This window comes from Penicillium samsonianum (genome assembly GCF_028829775.1).
Source record: "Penicillium samsonianum strain IBT 33392 chromosome Unknown utg000003l_segment0_segment0, whole genome shotgun sequence".
Taxonomy (NCBI): domain Eukaryota; kingdom Fungi; phylum Ascomycota; class Eurotiomycetes; order Eurotiales; family Aspergillaceae; genus Penicillium; species Penicillium samsonianum.
The window spans coordinates 5,521,797-5,539,521 of NW_026643261.1; the positions used below are offsets into that span (position 1 = coordinate 5,521,797).

Here is a 17,725-nt window from a genome sequence, read left to right on the forward strand (position 1 = left end):
TCCCAGAGCTTCAGCTACCTTATCGGCTGCGTTTTCTACGTCTGCGATCATCTTGACCTTTTAATTTATTCGTCATCAGGCTTAGAGGTCGCCATGGCTTACCTCTATCCGGCCGGTGTCTCTATCACCACCCTCATCGTGGTGGGATTGTGTACGTTTCAATGAATCCGAGGTGCGATCTGGCAGCTAATGAGAGGGTGTGGATTCTAGATATGCTCTTCCACGGAGATGGAGAAGCATTCAATGTACGGAGCTCCATTAAAAACCAGCGATTCGCTCAAAAGTTTACTAATCTGACACGTATTAGTTCGGCCGTTTCCTTGAGGAAGTTTCTCCCTATGCTTGGGCAAATATCGGAATCGCTTCGTGTATCGGCTTCTCAGTTGTCGGCGCAGCATGGTAAGCCGATCCCCGTGGACATGATACGGCATCGTGATATTGACCGCATATTTTCTTAGGGGTATCTTCCTTACCGGCTCATCGATTGTTGGCGGTGGTGTCCGAGCACCCCGTATTCGCACCAAGAACTTGATCTCCATTATTTTCTGTGAAGTCGTCGCTATCTACGGTGTCATCATGGCCATTGTCTTCTCCTCGAAACTCAGCCAGGTACCCGAAGGCGGAATCCACACCTCCAGCAACTACTACACTGGATTCGCGGTCTTCTGGGGAGGAATCACAGTCGGCGTCTGCAATCTTATTTGCGGTATCTCCGTTGGTATCAATGGAAGTGGCGCTGCCCTGGCCGATGCCGCCGACCCCAGCCTGTAGGTGATCCTCGTAGCATTGTTGATATGATATTTAGGGCTGTCACTTACATGTTTTCTTTTTCAGATTCGTCAAGATCCTTGTCGTCGAGATTTTCAGCTCAGTCCTGGGTCTTTTCGGTTTGATTGTCGGCCTTCTCGTGGCCCAAAAGGCAGCGGTGTTGGAGGCGGCTTGAAATTGAGCCTTTGAGAGAGAAGAGCTTCAAATTTAGGCGGCAAACAGATATCGGGAACCCGAAACATATGCCCCAGGCGATCCGCTTCGCCTCTTTATTCTCGTTTTCATAGTTCATGTTCATGTTTCGATATACACCGCATTGGGGCGTCTGGGGTCGACCACGTAGAGCCATTTTGGTTTTGCTAAATTGCATCAGTGATCTGGAGATCACATGTATCAGATTTGAGGCCGTGTGAGCTAGTTCTAGCCTGTTACACTAGGGATATGAGCAAATACTTGTAGAAATCGCTATCAGATGAAATCTTTTTCGCCTATATTTACATGTAGGCACTCAATGTAGTCGTTATTTAGCCCAGGTTTCGACAATCTTACTGGAATATACATGGCAACCTGTTATTCAACATTAATTAAAAGCCAATCTATATGTAGTTAGATGTATTCTATAGTTTTTAATCTAATTGGGTTGAATTGATCGTGGTTACATTCAAACCTAGGCTGCGCCAACAAGGACCTCGGGATAATTCGTATCAACTGAATATGAACAACCTTGGAAGAGACTAGCCTTTCGAAAATGATTATGATTGGCATATAAGAAAAGCAGCATTGGCATTAATTTCACCAGTTTCACCAATTGTACGAAATACACTAATCACACTAATTTACGTCCCGGATTTGGCAATAGTCCTCCGTTTTTCCCTATTTAACAGAACTTCCCCCAAACATCCACTTCCCCAGACTTATGCACAGCGCACATCATGGAGACCAAACTAAAAGCCGCAATCCTGATCGTCTCAGACACTGCCTCGAAAGACCCCGCTTCTGACAAGGTCGTCGATGCACTTCGGCCTATCTTGACCGCGGAGGGGAAGTGGGAACCCCCGCATTCAGGATCGTCCCGGACGACGTGTTCCAGATCCAGCAATCGATATACGACTGGGCCGATAGCCCTAATTGGTACAACCTCATCCTCCTTAGTGGAGGAACAGGTTTTGCCATCAAGGACAACACTCCTGAAGTTTGTGATTCGATTCTTGACCGTTACATTATACTCATGACATCACTAGGCCGTTTCTCCCCTAATCCAACGCCATGCGCCGGGACTAATGTGAGTTGGATACCCTGGGCGCCGCATTGACGCTAGTAAACTAACCAAGACTTTAAGACACGGCATGATTGCTGCCTCCTTGAAAGTAACCCCCTGTGAGCATGACATCAGGGGCGCTGCCATGGCGCTTCCCTTTAACTATATTTACTTCAGCTAATCCCCCGCGCAGTTGCTATGATGGCCAGACCAGTTGCTGGTGTCCGTAATAAGACTTTGATTATTACCTTACCCGGTTCACCCAAAGGAGCCATGGAGAACCTTGACGCTGTTGTTAAGCTTCTTCCACATGCCTGTCTACAGTCTGCTGGGGCCAATTCACGGGACCTCCATGCTGGCGGTGTGAAGAAGCTGGAATCTGAGGCCCGCGTTGGTGATAATCAACATCATCACCACCACCATAATCACCACCATCATGGTCATGACCATGGACTTGGACATAAGGCCCCCAAAGCGCATACCTCGCCGTCAGAGAGACCACAGTCCAATGACCCTAGTGCAGGCCCTAACCGGCGCTATCGCTCCTCACCCTACCCGATGCTGTCTGTAGATGAAGCGCTTCGGCGGATCAATGAGCACACTCCCGAGCCAGAAGTTGTTGAGGTCCCAGTGACCACATCCTTGATTGGCTCGGTGATCGCCGAAGACGTCTACGCCGCAGAGGCTGTGCCCGCGTATCGAGCTAGTATCGTCGACGGCTATGCTGTCATTGCACCAGACTCTAGCGCCGCCGGCCAGTCCACGAAGGGGGTCTTCCCCGTAGCATCCATTACCCATGCCAATGTTGGCGGGAATCTACAGCCATTGCAACCGGGAACCATCGCTAGAATTACCACTGGCGCCCCTCTCCCCCCAAACGCGAATGCCGTAGTCATGGTCGAGGATACGACCTTGGACTCGTGCACACCTGACGGCAAGGAAGAAGCGACAGTCGAAATCCTAGCGAAGGATATCGAGCCCGGCGAGAATGTGCGCGAGCCTGGCAGCGATGTCACACTAGGCTCTAAAATCGTCGCCCGCGGGGACCTAATATCTCCCGTCGGCGGAGAGATTGGCTTACTGGCATCAACCGGCACCAGGACTGTCAAAGTCTTCCGGAAACCACGCGTAGGCGTCTTGAGCACCGGCGATGAGCTCGTGGAGCACAATGACCCGCAAGCTCTCACAGGCGGCCAAATCCGCGACTCCAACCGCCCATCTCTTCTGTCATGTCTGAACTCATGGGGCTTCGAAACCGTCGACCTCGGCATCGCTCGCGACACACCTGCCAGCGAGCTCGAGCACGCCCTCCGAGACTCCCTCCGCGGCGTAGGCCGAGCCTCCACCAGCGTCGACGTGATAATCACAACCGGCGGCGTCTCAATGGGCGAGCTAGATCTCCTCAAGCCGACAATCGAGCGCTCCCTCGGCGGCACCATCCACTTCGGCCGCGTTTCCATGAAACCGGGCAAACCAACCACCTTCGCAACCGTCCCTTTCAAAACAACCGGCGACGCCACATCCTCCCAGCAGGAGCGCCAATCAAAACTCATCTTCTCGCTCCCCGGAAACCCGGCCTCCGCCCTCGTCACCCTCAACCTGTTTGTTCTCCCCTCGCTGCATAAACTCACCGGCCTGGGTCACAGCTCCCAGGCACTCAGCTCTAAGCCTTGGCTCGCGCCACAGCTTGGTCTTCCACGCGTCGCTGTCGTCCTGACGCATCACTTCCCGCTTGATCCCATGCGCACGGAGTACCACCGTGCTGTGGTTACGGCATCGCGCTCGGATGGTCGGCTGTATGCGACGAGCACGGGGATGGAGGGTGCCGGACAGCGGTCTTCGACGGTCGGCAGTTTGGCCAAAGCGAATGCCTTGGTGGTGCTGCGGGCTGGACGGGGCGTTGGTATCAAGGGTGAGATTGTGGAGGCTTTGTTGATGGGTGATGTTCATGGCTCGGACACTCGGGTCATTTGCTAAAGATGTGATACGATATACGATTTATGCCCAGACGGAGACTGAATCTCCTGAAAACGTCTTTTGTTTTGGTTTCTTATCTGTCTTACTCCGAGCTTTGTATATTTCTTGCCTTCTCGCCTTGTCTTCACATTTTTCGGTCCTCTTTTTGAACAGGCAATACACGGTCAACAACCGTAAGTCTCCATCTGATGAGAATACAAATACATTGTGGTTTTACATTGGACGAGACTTGTATGTTTGTATGCGAGTATTACAACCTCGCAAGGTACGTATTCTATCTCCAGAGCACAAAATCATGATCAAAGCTATGGTAAAGAAAGCTATGGTACAGTACCTAGATAGCTCGAAAATAGAATCACCCTTTTGAATACTTCCATCCCTTCTTCTTCTCCGACCGAAAAGCAAGCAGCGTCCCTTCTCTCCCCTGCTTTCTCGCAATCTCCACAACCAAGAACCGCACAAAATCACCCAATGTCCAGTAACTGCTATGCGCACTCAGCATGTTGAGGTACTGGATATTCAACGGGCCGCCACCACCTGAGAGATAATAATCAATTTGACCGTTATCGTTGAGCAGAAGCATGCGTTTTTCAGCAATCTCTTCGCGAGTGAAGTCGTGGGTCTCGAGCTCGACATTGGATGGGAGCTTGGAGACTGCTGTTGGGCGGGTAGGGGCTGTGGCGGGCAATAATGTTGACGAGGTTGAGCTCCAGCGGAAGACGCTTCCGAAGGATTGCCAAAAGGCGGAAGTGGAGCTGGGGATAGAGCCCATTTTGAGGGAGTTGGAGAGGTCTGAGTCCACTGTTGCATTGACTCGATACGCGATTGCTGGAAAGGGTGGTTAGTATAAGAGGCAAGGAGTATGTGAAAATCGGTTAGGAAAGTTATGCAATCCACCTACGGTCCGTTGTGTGCATGATATTGTAGAGATTGTCTACGGCGAGACAGCCATATTGACCCGCTTCACCGGCAACGCCACGAAGCAAATCGTCACCTTCGCTGCCTGGCTTGTCTCTGCCTTTTCGGGGAAGAAGACTAGCTACGAGGATGTTAGATATAAGGCGGAATGATGTAGGGTTCAAACGTACCCTTATTGAGAAGCAGAAAGAAGCCGACTGGGCTTCCGCAGAGGAAGAGATGTCTAGTATCGAACTCAAAAATGTCGCTGTGTAAAGCCGTATTGGAAAAGTCAAACCGAGGAACATGTGTTGGTTGATGGCTGAGAATATCTATAGCCATCACGCTTCCGAGCGAATGAGCGATGAGATGTACGCGGCCGTGGTCTTGAAACCCTGGGTTGTTTTTACACCAGAGGCGATACACACGGTTCGCTTCTCTAATCACTGCCTTGACCATCTTCGGTTTGTGGTGTGACAGATAGTAAGGAATGTCGAGCATCACATCGCTGATTAGGGATCTGATAGCGGGAAGCGTCTGGGGGGTGATATCTGCAAGAGAAAAGTTGTTGCTAGCTGGGTCTTCGATGCCCGACTCAACGTCGGGGTCATCCAACGACAGATTCGTGCGCCAATTCACAGGAAGAACCATGATTCCCCCATGATCCTGGCGCACGTGCTGCCAGACAGGTTCGTTGTTGAGCTCCATGTTCACCTCTCGCCGAAACGCATTGATGGCATGAGTGAAATGGAAGCTTTCCATCCTTTCTGATAACTTTTGCCCGATGCCGTGGATAACGAGAACCAAGTCCGTTGGAGGTGGTCGCGACTCCTCCATCTTGCATGCATAGCATATTTGTTCACCTCGCGCAGAAGGACTTCTTGACTGGGTCTTGCGGATGTAATGGCGCACATCGATAGGATTGGGCTTTGATGGGTGCAGTAGTTCCCATAATTTTCGACTAAAGCCGCGAACCACAGGTATACCTATCTGACGGCCTTTCCTTATTGCACTAAGAGGTCGTCGTCCCCTCGACACTGAGGGAAGTAAGCTGGGCCGAAGTACTTGGGCATTTGTTGCATCGACATAGATGGCACTCGATGTGAGGTATGACTTGATAGTCTCAGAGTGAACAGAGGTGCCGCCAGCAGCTCGATTCTTGTCGAATCTTAAGGGATCCTCTGCCTCATCCAGAGGCGAATCACAACTCTGTGGCGCTTGTGCAGTTGTAGGCTGACTGTCTTGTTTTGTCCACAGCGGGTGAACGATTTTCAACTCGGCATCCGCCCCGTTTTCTACACAACTATTCAGTTCATCTTGCCAAGTGTCGCTCCATGGCTTCAAGTAAACGTAACCTTCCTCCAATTTGTTCGCAAGTTCAGTCTCAACAGGCAACATGGTATTTTTGTAGAACCAAGTAGCTCGGACCACACTTGATATGTCCTGAAGAGGGCTCCAGTAGATAGGTTTCATCTGGAAAAAAGGGTTATTACAGTTCAGAGCCGAGTAGAAAAATTGTACTCACCTTGAGGTTCGGTAACTCGACCAGATGAAGTCGTGAGACACCGACCGGGATCTTTGACTGTACGTTTGGCTCCTCTGTCCTCTCCCTCTGCGAGTCCTGGGTCAATTGATCTAGGCTCACAGTCGTTCTGAGGCCCGAAGGTTTCGGGGCACTTCGATGAGCAGTACTGGTTCGCAGTTCCGCCTGCCATTCGCCTCCTTCTCTTGACGAAGACGACTCAAATGAGCGACCAAGCGGGGTCTGAGGTTGAGATATCGGTGCTCGTATAAAAGGAGAGCCACTCATGCTTGCATCATGAGAACGATCAGCTCGTAGACTTCCAATCTCCTCGTCTCCTTCATCCACGTTCTCAGCCTCCAATGGAGAACTGCTTCTTCTTTTGGCTGCACTGGACTCATTGACCGAAGACGACCGCGCTCTTTTCCGATCGATGGCAATTCCTCTCGAAGTGTCGTGTTTAAACCCATCACTTAGTGGGGAGCCCATGCGGTTTTCCTTGCCGAGTTGACGGGGTCGTATTCCAGCACTGCCTATAGCAAAAGCGAGATGACTCTTGTGACTGTGAGAGGGCAGGTCGTCCGGGAAGGAAGGAGGATTGCTCAGGGTGCTTCCTCTACTGCCAACCAAGGAGGGATCCTCTTGGTTGGCTGCCTTGCGGCGTTCGACATTTGATACCGATTCATGACTGGGCACAGCTATCCCAGGCGGCCCTGTCGATGTATTTGGCCTGGATCCATGGTTTCCAGCGAATTTGGTCTTTCTCGCTTCCCGTAGATCATGCCAAGCTTCCTCTAAGGCGATGTTATCCCTGGCCGAGAATGGCGTGGGAGGAAGTCTCTCATTGCCGGTCCCGTGGCTTGCAGGTGGAGGCAGGGGAGCCAGTGGATCATCGATCGGCAATGATGAGATATAGAAGAACTGTGACCGGATCTCTGGTGGTGATGGAAGCGATTGAAATCTGGTGAGGTCCTGCTCTTCGTCCACCAGCAGGCAACTCGGACCGTAGGTGTGGATCGAGCCCGCCATTCGGATATTTGTATGGAGCTGAGCCCCTGTGTTTGGGCTGGTATTAATCTCCACCCCCTGATATGGAGGGCTAAACGCGGGATGTATCGACGGTCATTGGGGGCCGAACTGTTACGGTCCACAACACGTTCTGTCGGAAACACCCGCACAGAGGTATGATCATTTACAAGAGGTGGTTAAAGAACTTCTTGAAAGGTAGAGCGGTGACTGCCTGGCACCCGTGATCCTATAAGCCGATGACGTCGTCCCACGTGTTTTGTGTACAACTTCACTTTTTGGTACTTTTGCGCTTCAGTTGACATGCTATGTTGTACATACGACGTATATACAGTTTCAATTTAGATCATCCTAAAATTAGTTCAATCACCCATGATTGGCAAATGCCAAGGGAACAACTTTTGTGGCCTGAAATATCAGGCAACATACTAGTTTGATGGTTGCATTAAGTCTACCTAGGTGTATTGACTCGTGATAAGTGGTATTCTTGAGTAATCTCGAATTGGTTGCATTAAGTCTACCTAGGTGTATTGAGTCGTGATAAGTGGTATTCTTGAGTAATCTCGAATGCACTATGTCAATTGATCATTATGATGATGACAAGTGATCAACTTGATTTTTGACTTGAGGGGAGTAAAACAAAAAACTACGTAGTTCTATAACTGGAGATCAGGTAGTTAGATTCTTGTAGAGAAGCTTCTTCGCCTTTCAATATCCCTAAGCTGTAGATTTAGCTAAATTGTTTTATATTGCCAATAAAGGAAGAATTGACAGTCATTCCTACGTCTTAAGAGATACAGCTAACGACTTTCTTGGGTACTTTAGGTCTTGAGGCCCTCTTAGGATGTCTATATATACGTGCCGTTTCCATGATGACGACTTTTGGAGTATGGGAGGTGCAATTGAGCACATCCATAGTCGTCGTCATGTTAACTTCATCAGGTCATCTGGACTTGTAGGATGTTCAGATACTCATGGACATATCTGGTATTGCTTTGATTGTGAGACGAATATAAGCTACCATCGAGGCTTTGATTCGGACAGCGCTATATGGAGCCACCTCAAAAGTTAACAATACAATTTATTGGACTGTTATGATGTTAGCTTAAAGAAAATTTGCCCTTCATTGGAGGAGGCAATTCAACCTGCCGCCATAGGAGAGATAAAGCATTTTTAATTCAACCAAGTTGTGTAATAATAATACATGGAACTAGTATACAGTCTAGCAGCTAGTAAATACCAAGCTGGGACAGAGCGTAGCTAGCCACTACGACATATACGATTGGTCGTTTGAAGTGGGGATTGAGATGGCAAGAACATGCTCGAGATGTGCATTATTATTGAGTTTGAATTCCCTTTTTGGATGCTCAAGACACATGCAATATAATGTACTGACAGTCCAGAAATATTGATGTTTACTCCTTAATACTCAATACCAAATATGGTACTAATTCATTATTCCTGGGGTCCCAATTTTGGAAGGTTTCATAAGGCTGCCCGGCCCCATCTCCGTCCCACCAACCTTAACAACGGGTGGCGTCCACCCGGGTGGACGCCTGCTTTATGCAACCTCGGAATGCACTTAGGTACTTAGGTACCTTCCTACCTAGCCCAATTACATCGATTTTGTAATATCATGGTTGGTGTGTTTCTCGGGGGCATACTACTTAGCGTATCGCCTTTATTTCTCTGGGTTAACTTTAGGCGCACGCAGTGATAGTGAGCCGTCAAAGCCTACATATGTATCCACTCTCCTTCATCGCCTCGGAGTTAACCCAGCCATTATGCAAAACCACTATATCGCAGTTCAAATAATTGGAGATATAAATGCAACAAGGGACTCACTAGATGGCTGCTCTTCATATAATGCTCGAAATTGATATAAATTGTAGCCCAATCGGCCTGTAGGGGATAAATCCAAATTCCTATCCACAGAGGGATTTCTGGACATGTAGCTAAACATAGCTTCCCGATTCACATGTTTTTGGCAGCTTGGCAGAGTGGTCTAATGCGGTTGACTCGGTACGTCATCATCATACTCCAACCATTATAGCACCATACTAACATTCACTAAGAAATCAACTCTCCTCGGAGGCGGCGGTTCGAATCCGCCAGCTGTCGGTCTTTTTTTATCCCACGCGGTGGCACTGGACCTCACTGAGTCTGAGCCTGGACTGTAATCTACTCAGCCTCACTCTGGGCGCCCTCATAAGCGGCGGTAGCTAAGAAAGGCAAGCCTCACCCGGCAAAGGAGATATGGTACGTAGAGTGACCTAGTTATGTATCCCTGTGGTTGTGAGTAATACGATATAAAATAAAGCAGATTATATTTTTTATTTCAAATTGATTTAATACAAGCTGTAGGATTGGTCAGGTCATAGTATACCTCTATATCGGGGACAGCTTTGCTTCCTACAGATGGATAGATGCTTGCAAAATGATAGTTCAGCAGCCGAGCAAAGGTTGGAATAAGATTGGTGAGAGGCTAGTCAACTGGCTATCTCTTCTTGATATACATGTATAAATGTTTGCATTCTTTTGTGCCTTTTTAATCTACAGTACCAATACGACCCCAACACTAATACATCTACTCCAGACTCCCTCAATCATGAGATCATACATATATGCATATTCTGTTTACCCATGAGGTTGATTCAAGTATGGAACACACCATTGCACATAATATCTTATGCAAGTCTCTGTAGAAGAGCATATAACAATGTATCTTTGATGCTTACTTTCAGTTGATCTACTGGAAAGAGGAAAGGATTCATTTGGGATGAATTGGATTTGGATTACGCTAGACTGAATTGGTTGGTTCACGCATCACTTGTAAAACACGCATAAAAAGGCAGAAACAGAATGGCAAAAGCGAAAACGAAAAAGCGCAGAAAGCGAAACTGGTAAAATGCAAACTGATTACGGCCAAGTCCTAGAATAGAACAGGCGAGACAGAGTAGCAACAAATGCAAACTGATTACGGCCAAGTCCTAGAACAGAACAGGCGAACCAGAATAGCAACAAATGCAAACCGCTTACGGCGAAGTCCTAGAACAGAACAGCCGAAACAGAATAGCAACAAACGAAAAATGAAAGCGAGACAAGAATTGTTGAAAGAAGAATCAAACACAGGTCAAGTTCAAGTGAACGAAGTTGAAGTTAAGAGCGAGAGTTTCCAGAGTTCTGAGTGTCTCGATAGTGCTGCATCACCTCGTGCTTCTTCAGCTCTCCACGAACATGCGCATTGAGGGCCATAATCAGCTCAATGTGGCATTCATCGGCCTTCAAGATCTCCAAGAGATCCAGGATATCGTGGATTTGCTTCTTGATAACCGAATCGGGAGCCACAAAGGTGCGGATGCTCATATTCTTGCAGATCTTTTTCCAGTTGCTCAGAACGGTGTTGGGTTTAAGGCCGTTGCTGGTTTGGCCGAAGTTCAGATGGTCGCGGTTTGCGCTGATAAGCCGGTATTGGGTAGTTTGGTCGAAACGGAATTGAGGGACACCAGGCATGTGCTTCTTCTCCCATCTTCTTTTGATCCTGTTGAGAGAACTAATAGTAAGGTGACCTTCATAATACTCCTTCATCAGGAATTCGTTGGCCGCGTGGGTGATCATGTTTTCAATCTCGGCGTACAGAATTGACTGCACATCGGTGTTCAAAGTAATAGGAGCAGTGTTCTCAGTGACGATACTGGGCTTGGATGAGTTGATCAAAGCTCGATCCTCATCCCAAAACTGTCAAAACAATTGTTAGTCACTGTAACATTTTTGAAAAGCCGAGTCACGAAGCACTTACCATTCCCTTGATACTGCCAATGGTTGAATGTCCCTTTTCGATGGCCTCCTTCAGAAAGCGGAATCTCTTGTCGCGTGGCCCCTCATTGTCCTCAAGGTATCCTTTCTTACCAAAGAGGTTCTTGGTAAACCGCTTGCGCTTGGTTCCACGAGAGTCTTCGGAGCCTTCAGAACTGTAGGAATCCGGGCTTTGGGTGACACGACTCAGAGTTGCGTTGCTGGGGGTGTTGCTGACGAAGGAAGCTGCACGGCTATGTCCACCATTGGTAGACTCAGACACGTGAACGGCTGTCTGATGCTGGGAAACTTCATGGATGGGGACGTCCATGGTGAAGGTAGTTTTCTTCTCCGTCACGTTCAATTGCGGTGGGACAGGAGACTGCTCGACATTCTCCATGTGGGCTCTATACTCCTTCAACCATCTTGGGTAGCTGGAAGGAGATAAAATGTAATCCGGGAGAGAAATAAGCTGCGTAGGCTGGGGAACTTTGGGAATCTGAGATGGATAAATTCCAACCCGAGGCGCATCGGCATAGGAAAATCCATGAAGGTCACTGGGAGGACGCTCAGTAGAAGGAAGAGCTGGAGTTGGAGATGAAGGTGAATCCAGTAGAGGCGAATCAGGAGTAGTGCAGTCCCGAGCATACATTTGTCCAAGGGGTACAGTAAAGCCAGTTTCAACCTCGTCGGGGTTGTCCGAACGCCAAGTGAAATCTCCTTGGAGAGAAGCGATGTGAGGAGGAGACGAAGTCAACGCAGGTGACTCTTCCATAGACACGTCGGAAGCAGACCATTCCCGATCGAACTGAGGCTCAGGAGATGCAGTAGTTCCAGGCTCAAATTCATCCGAAGACCAATGGCAACATCCCTTGGGAGAAGGGGATGAAACAGGAGACGGGGACCACCACGCAGGTGTTGCAGGTGTAACTTCGCGAATTTTGCCGGGGCTCGCAAATACAGGACTAGAGCGTTGGTCCGCATGGTAGATGTTCGTAGACGCCGAATTAGGGGGAGCGAGACGGTAAGCAGAAGATGAACTTCCTGGGTTGTGATTTTCATTTGCAAGGCGGTAGCTCTCTTTTTCCTTGTCGATCAAGGCAAGCAGTTCATCAATGGTTGCCCCTACGTCCGTGAATTGATTTTCTTGCTTGATTTCGGGCACTGGAGTAGCGCTGGGAGCTACTGGAACCTGAGCATCCGGAGAAGATTCGTGGCCAGTGGGTAAAGCTTCGTACCACGAAGTTGGACTGTAACCGTTGCGATGGGGACTGGGATTGGCTTGAACATTAGGGGCTTCAAACGCAGGAGTAGCACATTGAGTAGCCTGAGCCAAGCGATGGACAGCAGAAGAGCGAGTGGCGTAGGAGGCCTGTGCATTGCAATAGTGATACGAAAAGGATGGCAGGGCCGGCTTAGATCCATCGGGTTGAATAGATGGAGTCTCGTCGTCGTATCCTTGGAGCTTGCATTCCTCAAGAAGCAAATTTGGTTTCATCTTTTCACTCGAGTGCACAGAGCCATCAACAACTGCCTTCTCATCAACTTCAGTAGCAGGCTGAGAATCTTCTCGCTGAGCAAATGAGGTTTCGTGGTGGCCTTGCATGTTGGATCTGTCAAGCACGTAATAAATGCTCATCTTGTTGATATCGTGCCCAGAACCTTGGGAAACACCCTCCTGACCAACTGTGGTGGCCGGCTGAGGGGCTTCCTGTTGAGGAATAGGTGGCAATGGCTTGGTAAATCTGTCCATCATATTAGATTTTACGCTCGGCAAGTTTAGCTAAGTATGGTCCTTACATATCGTTCTTGTTCACAGCCGTTCCATTGCGACGAGCTGCACCACGTTCTGCAATACCACGAAGGCCTTCAGCCATGCTGGGGCCCCGCTCTGCGAAGGCACGTTGACTCTTGTTGTCAATCCTCTTTGCGGTGTGAAGATCAACATGTGGATGCTGTTGAAACCATTGCTGGCGTTCATCTTCGTCGAGGATTTCCGACTTGTGGTCCTGGTCAATGGCATTGAGAGTTGCCCAGGGACGAATTGGTGGATATTGAGACATTGTTGCGTTTACTGTTTCAATTCGAGGTGCTGTTCAAAGACAAACTTGCAATTGCAGAAAGATAAAGGCAGAGGTATCAGAAATAGAAGCGTAAAAGATATCAAGAAGTATGGGGAGAAACAAGGAAAATTATTGGAAGAAGAGGATATTTATGCAGCACTGTCGTCGAAACTCAGGGCTACAATGTGCCTCGTCACAATAGTTTTTGAATTGTTATTCATGGCCACCCAATAAAGCATAGTATAAAAATTGAGGCCATTGTTGCGGCCATTGTCGAGGCCGAAAAGAGTATATTGAGACCACATGGTCTGCAACAATAGGATTAGTCCAATAATGTGGCTGGAAATGTCTTAAAGACAATAGGAACAGAGAAGATAGGAACAAAGAGAATGCAAACAAAGAACATTGGAATAAATACAATAAATGAGAACAAACAATGAATGAACAAACAGAGAAAAACAAAAGTTTACTATTCCTAATCAAGGAGGTTGATGATAGACCGGCCAATCAAACGCCCATTCACCACACGATACTAGTAGTAGGAATCAACTCTAAACAGACGACGTGATATAATAGCACATGCTCCATACGGGACTTGAGCTGGACTACCTAGATAAGCATATTGCAATATTACAAATTACTGATACCCACCCACCACACCTATGAGAGCCATTACCAAAAAAAAAAAGAGAAAAAAAAAACCGTGGAATTGGCAATACTCTATGAGCTCACGATTAATGAAAACCATTCTATATGTTGTCACCACCCACCACACTAATAGTAAGGATATTACAAGATCTTGCAAAACGTTCTTCCATACTCACCCCATGTGTGTATAATACCTGCTCGATACATTGTCTACAAGGAACGGTGAGGTGAATTTAATTGTCCAATCCCACTTATTGTACATAGCTCACAAATACATATTATGTGTTTAGTTCTGATATTTTGTTTCGATTTAAGCATGTAGTTACATGTATGGATATAGTTCGGAGCGGCACAACTTGAACCCGACCTAAACCTCTTTCGTCATTTTTGCCTCAGGTGTCAATATTTTCATGCTACCGGCCTGGTGACTCTAAACACAGAAAATACGGATCATCCAAGCCACTACGCTGATTATATTATCGTAGAATCAGAGTCGATCCATCCAAGTGCTATTGTTATGATCATGTAGCAATGCTTCCAGGCTGTGTTTTTCTGAAACAGGTTGAACCGATTCATTTGCCACGGGCCAACCCGAGGAAACAACATCAGAGTAGATACCAGACTTCACGGGTATTTCATCTAGAGGATGGCACGGAATTTCGGGTTTTCCACAGTGTAAGTACCAGGTTAAACTACCATGACAGTGCGGGACCTGAACGGGTGGATAAGGCGGCAGGACTTCAGTAATCTCGGCAGAACGGAAGGAAGGGAATAATTTAGCATATAGCCAATAATATTGGAAATGGTAATTTGCTAACTATTTCTAGGTCTAGATGGATTGGGCAATTTCCAACGATATAGTACAAACTATGGACGTTGTAGGTACATATGTAGCGAGTGTCCAGAGATATAGATCCCGGGCAGGGTTGCCGAGGCGTGGTCACGTGCGCACGAGTCCGCTTACCGAGATCGTTTCCGGGTGGAGCAGAGGAAAAGAGGAGCAACCCAGTCACAATGGAGCCCTGCGGCTACCAGCTCGGGATCAATGACGGTAATATGGACATTGTGCAAAGCCAGTCCTGCCCCCACAGCGCTTGTTTCTGCGATTCTGACTAATCGTCCATAACTCCGTTTCTCGCGAACCTGATTGGCTACCCCAACCCTCCAACCGGTGTTCCCCACGATTCCGCCGACTCTGAATGCCGTGGATGTTCTCCGTTGCTTCAGTCGAACACCCAATCCGTCCGCTTACCCCAGTTCCCGGACAGTATATAGGGAGAGCCATGGCCCTCATTCATTTTCTTTCGGTCATCGTGCAGGGTGACACTCTGATCTACTCTGCTTTTCTTTCAAGTCATACGTACACTTATTTACGCTGATCATATCTCTATTCGCCATACAATTCATACCTCCCCCCTTCTTAATCCCTGTGTTTGCTTTTGGCCGTCAGCATGGTCCAACAAGAGAATTATGACATAGTAATTGTGGGCGCCGGCCCCGTCGGTCTGCTCTTGTCCCTGTGTATGTCACGATGGGGCTACAAGGTGAAGCACATCGATAACCGCCCAGTGCCGACCGCTACTGGTCGCGCCGACGGTATCCAGCCGCGATCTACCGAGATACTGCGCAACCTTGGTTTGAAGCGCTCGATCATGGCTTACGAGCCTGCCAAGGTATACGACGTTGCCTTCTGGGATCCCAAGGGTGACGGCTCTGGCATCGGCCGTACTGGCAGCTGGCCTAGTTGCCCCCGTTTCATTGACACCCGCTACCCTTTCACCACCCTGGTCCATCAGGGCAAGATTGAGCGCGTGTTCTTGGATGAAATTCAGAAGGCTGGCACAACCGTCGAGCGGCCATGGACCATCGTTGGCTTCAAGAACGATGGCGCGAACGCTGATTACCCTGTTGAGGTCAACCTGAAGTGCCTGGACACCAATGTCATTGAGAATGTACGCGCCAAGTACTTGTTCAGTGGCGAGGGTGCTCGCAGCTTCGTCCGTGAGCAACTTGACATCAAGATCCACCACAAGGATCCTATTGCCTATGTTTGGGGTGTCATGGACGGTGTTGTGCGCACCAACTTCCCCGACATTGAGGTAAGCATGCCCGAAAAGATTCAATCTCACGTATTTCTCTAATGCATTGATATACAGACAAAATGCACCATCCACTCTGACGCTGGCTCAATCATGGTCATTCCCCGCGAGGACAATATGGTCCGCCTCTATGTTCAGATCGCCTCCTCCACCGACGCCGATTGGAATCCCCGAAAGACAGCCACCGCCGAGGAGGTCCAGCAGACCGCGAAGAACATTTTGAAGCCATACTGGATTGAGTGGGACCGGGTTGAGTGGTACTCTGTCTACCCCATTGGACAGGGTATTGCTGAAAAGTACACCCTTGACGAGCGAGTCTTCATGGGTGGTGATGCTTGCCACACTCACAGCGTCAGTACTCCCCTTTGAAGTCCCTTTTCTGAAAATATCGCTAACACCCCTAAAGCCCAAGGCCGGCCAGGGAATGAACACTGCTTTCCATGACGCACTCAACATGGCCTGGAAGATCCACGCCGTGGAGAGTGGATTTGCCAATCGTTCCATTCTAAGCACCTACGAGAGCGAGCGCAAGGATATCGCTGAGACTTTGTTGAACTTCGATTCCAAGTACGCAGCCCTGTTCTCCAAGCGTCGTCCTTCTGCCGGCGAGGTTGGTTCTGCCAGCCACGCCACTGTGGGTGCTGGTGGGGAGGAGGACGAATTCGTCAAGACCTTCAAGTCATCTTGCGAGTTCACTAGTGGATACGGAGTGGCCTACCAGCCCAACATTTTTACCTGGGACGCGACCCACCCTGCGAAGTCCGCTCTGTTCAAGATCCCTGGCGTTCATCTGACTCCGGGTCGTGCTTTCACCCCGACCACTGTCACCCGTCTTGCAGATTCCAACTTTGTCGAGCTTGAGCAAGAAGTGCCCGCTAATGGTGCATTCCGCATCTTCGTCTTCGCTGGCAACCAGCGCAAGACTAAGAAGGCCATTGCCGACCTGGCTGCCAACCTAGAGAAGGAGCGCTCGTTCCTTTCGGTGTACCGTCGGTCTGACATTGCCGATGTTTCATTCTTCGAGCGCCACAACCCCCACTCCAAGCTCTTCACCCTATCTGTGATCTATGCAGGCTCCAAGAACACCATCGATATGGACACCATCCCCCAGGTCCTGCGTGACTATCACCACCACCTTTATGCCGATGATATCCCCGATGTGCGTGTTCCTCAGGCTCAATTCGCTGCCCACGAGAAGCTCGGCTTTGATGCTGAGAAGGGTGGTGTTGTCGTCACCCGTCCCGACAGCCACGTTGCTTGCACCGTGCAGCTTGTTGAGGGAAGTGGCACTGTTGACGCTCTCAACGAGTTCTTCAATGCTTTCTCGACGAAGCCGCTGGGCCAGGACTCTCAACAGAGCCGTCTGTGAGAATGTTGACGTGTTTATGAGTCTGTATTTTACCTTCGAGATGTATATAGCTTGTTTGATTCATTCGTTGCGAGCGATAGCTTGAGCATGACCGGCGTTTATTTTCAATTTCCATATAAATAAATAAAATCAATTCAAATAACTAAGCTCCTCTTCACAATTCTATAGTATTTCTTGATAAGCTCAATGTTTACAGAGTGGTCAAATGCCAAGCCTCGATCTACGTTAAGTATTTTCCCATCTCCACCCCGCATCACCTGCAGAGAGGATCTTGACTTCAGCCATCACACCTCAAGATCAAGA

At 48.7% G+C, this 17,725-nt stretch overlaps 5 protein-coding genes across 5 annotated transcripts; 3 read left to right on the top strand and 2 right to left on the bottom strand.

Annotated features, from left to right (window-relative positions):
* Positions 1–93: 93 nt before the first annotated feature.
* N7471_005723 (H(+)-transporting V0 sector ATPase subunit c'') lies at positions 94–943 on the top strand (the record flags this gene model as incomplete). The annotated part of the gene is made up of 5 exons (XM_057278442.1): positions 94–151; positions 211–245; positions 308–399; positions 459–767; positions 835–943. 5 exons carry the CDS (start codon positions 94–96, stop codon positions 941–943), a joined length of 603 nt encoding a protein of 200 aa, XP_057138052.1.
* A 757-nt stretch (positions 944–1,700) lies between these two features.
* N7471_005724 (uncharacterized protein) lies at positions 1,701–4,003 on the top strand (the record flags this gene model as incomplete). The annotated part of the gene is made up of 5 exons (XM_057278443.1): positions 1,701–1,813; positions 1,891–1,960; positions 2,010–2,050; positions 2,108–2,145; positions 2,220–4,003. The coding sequence occupies 5 exons, from the start codon at positions 1,701–1,703 to the stop codon at positions 4,001–4,003; spliced, it is 2,046 nt and encodes a 681-aa protein (XP_057138053.1).
* A 355-nt stretch (positions 4,004–4,358) lies between these two features.
* Positions 4,359–7,451, bottom strand: N7471_005725 (DDHD family phospholipase; the record flags this gene model as incomplete). The annotated part of the gene is made up of 4 exons (XM_057278444.1): positions 4,359–4,831; positions 4,905–5,042; positions 5,092–6,373; positions 6,426–7,451. 4 exons carry the CDS (start codon positions 7,449–7,451, stop codon positions 4,359–4,361), a joined length of 2,919 nt encoding a protein of 972 aa, XP_057138054.1.
* Positions 7,452–10,607: 3,156 nt separating this feature from the next.
* Positions 10,608–13,306, bottom strand: N7471_005726 (uncharacterized protein; the record flags this gene model as incomplete). The annotated part of the gene is made up of 3 exons (XM_057278445.1): positions 10,608–11,186; positions 11,248–12,988; positions 13,044–13,306. The coding sequence occupies 3 exons, from the start codon at positions 13,304–13,306 to the stop codon at positions 10,608–10,610; spliced, it is 2,583 nt and encodes an 860-aa protein (XP_057138055.1).
* A 2,099-nt stretch (positions 13,307–15,405) lies between these two features.
* On the top strand, positions 15,406–17,422 carry N7471_005727 (putative FAD monooxygenase; the record flags this gene model as incomplete). Its single annotated transcript, XM_057278446.1, has 3 exons — positions 15,406–16,053; positions 16,111–16,404; positions 16,460–17,422. The coding sequence occupies 3 exons, from the start codon at positions 15,406–15,408 to the stop codon at positions 17,420–17,422; spliced, it is 1,905 nt and encodes a 634-aa protein (XP_057138056.1).
* Between the last annotated feature and the right edge of the window lie 303 nt (positions 17,423–17,725).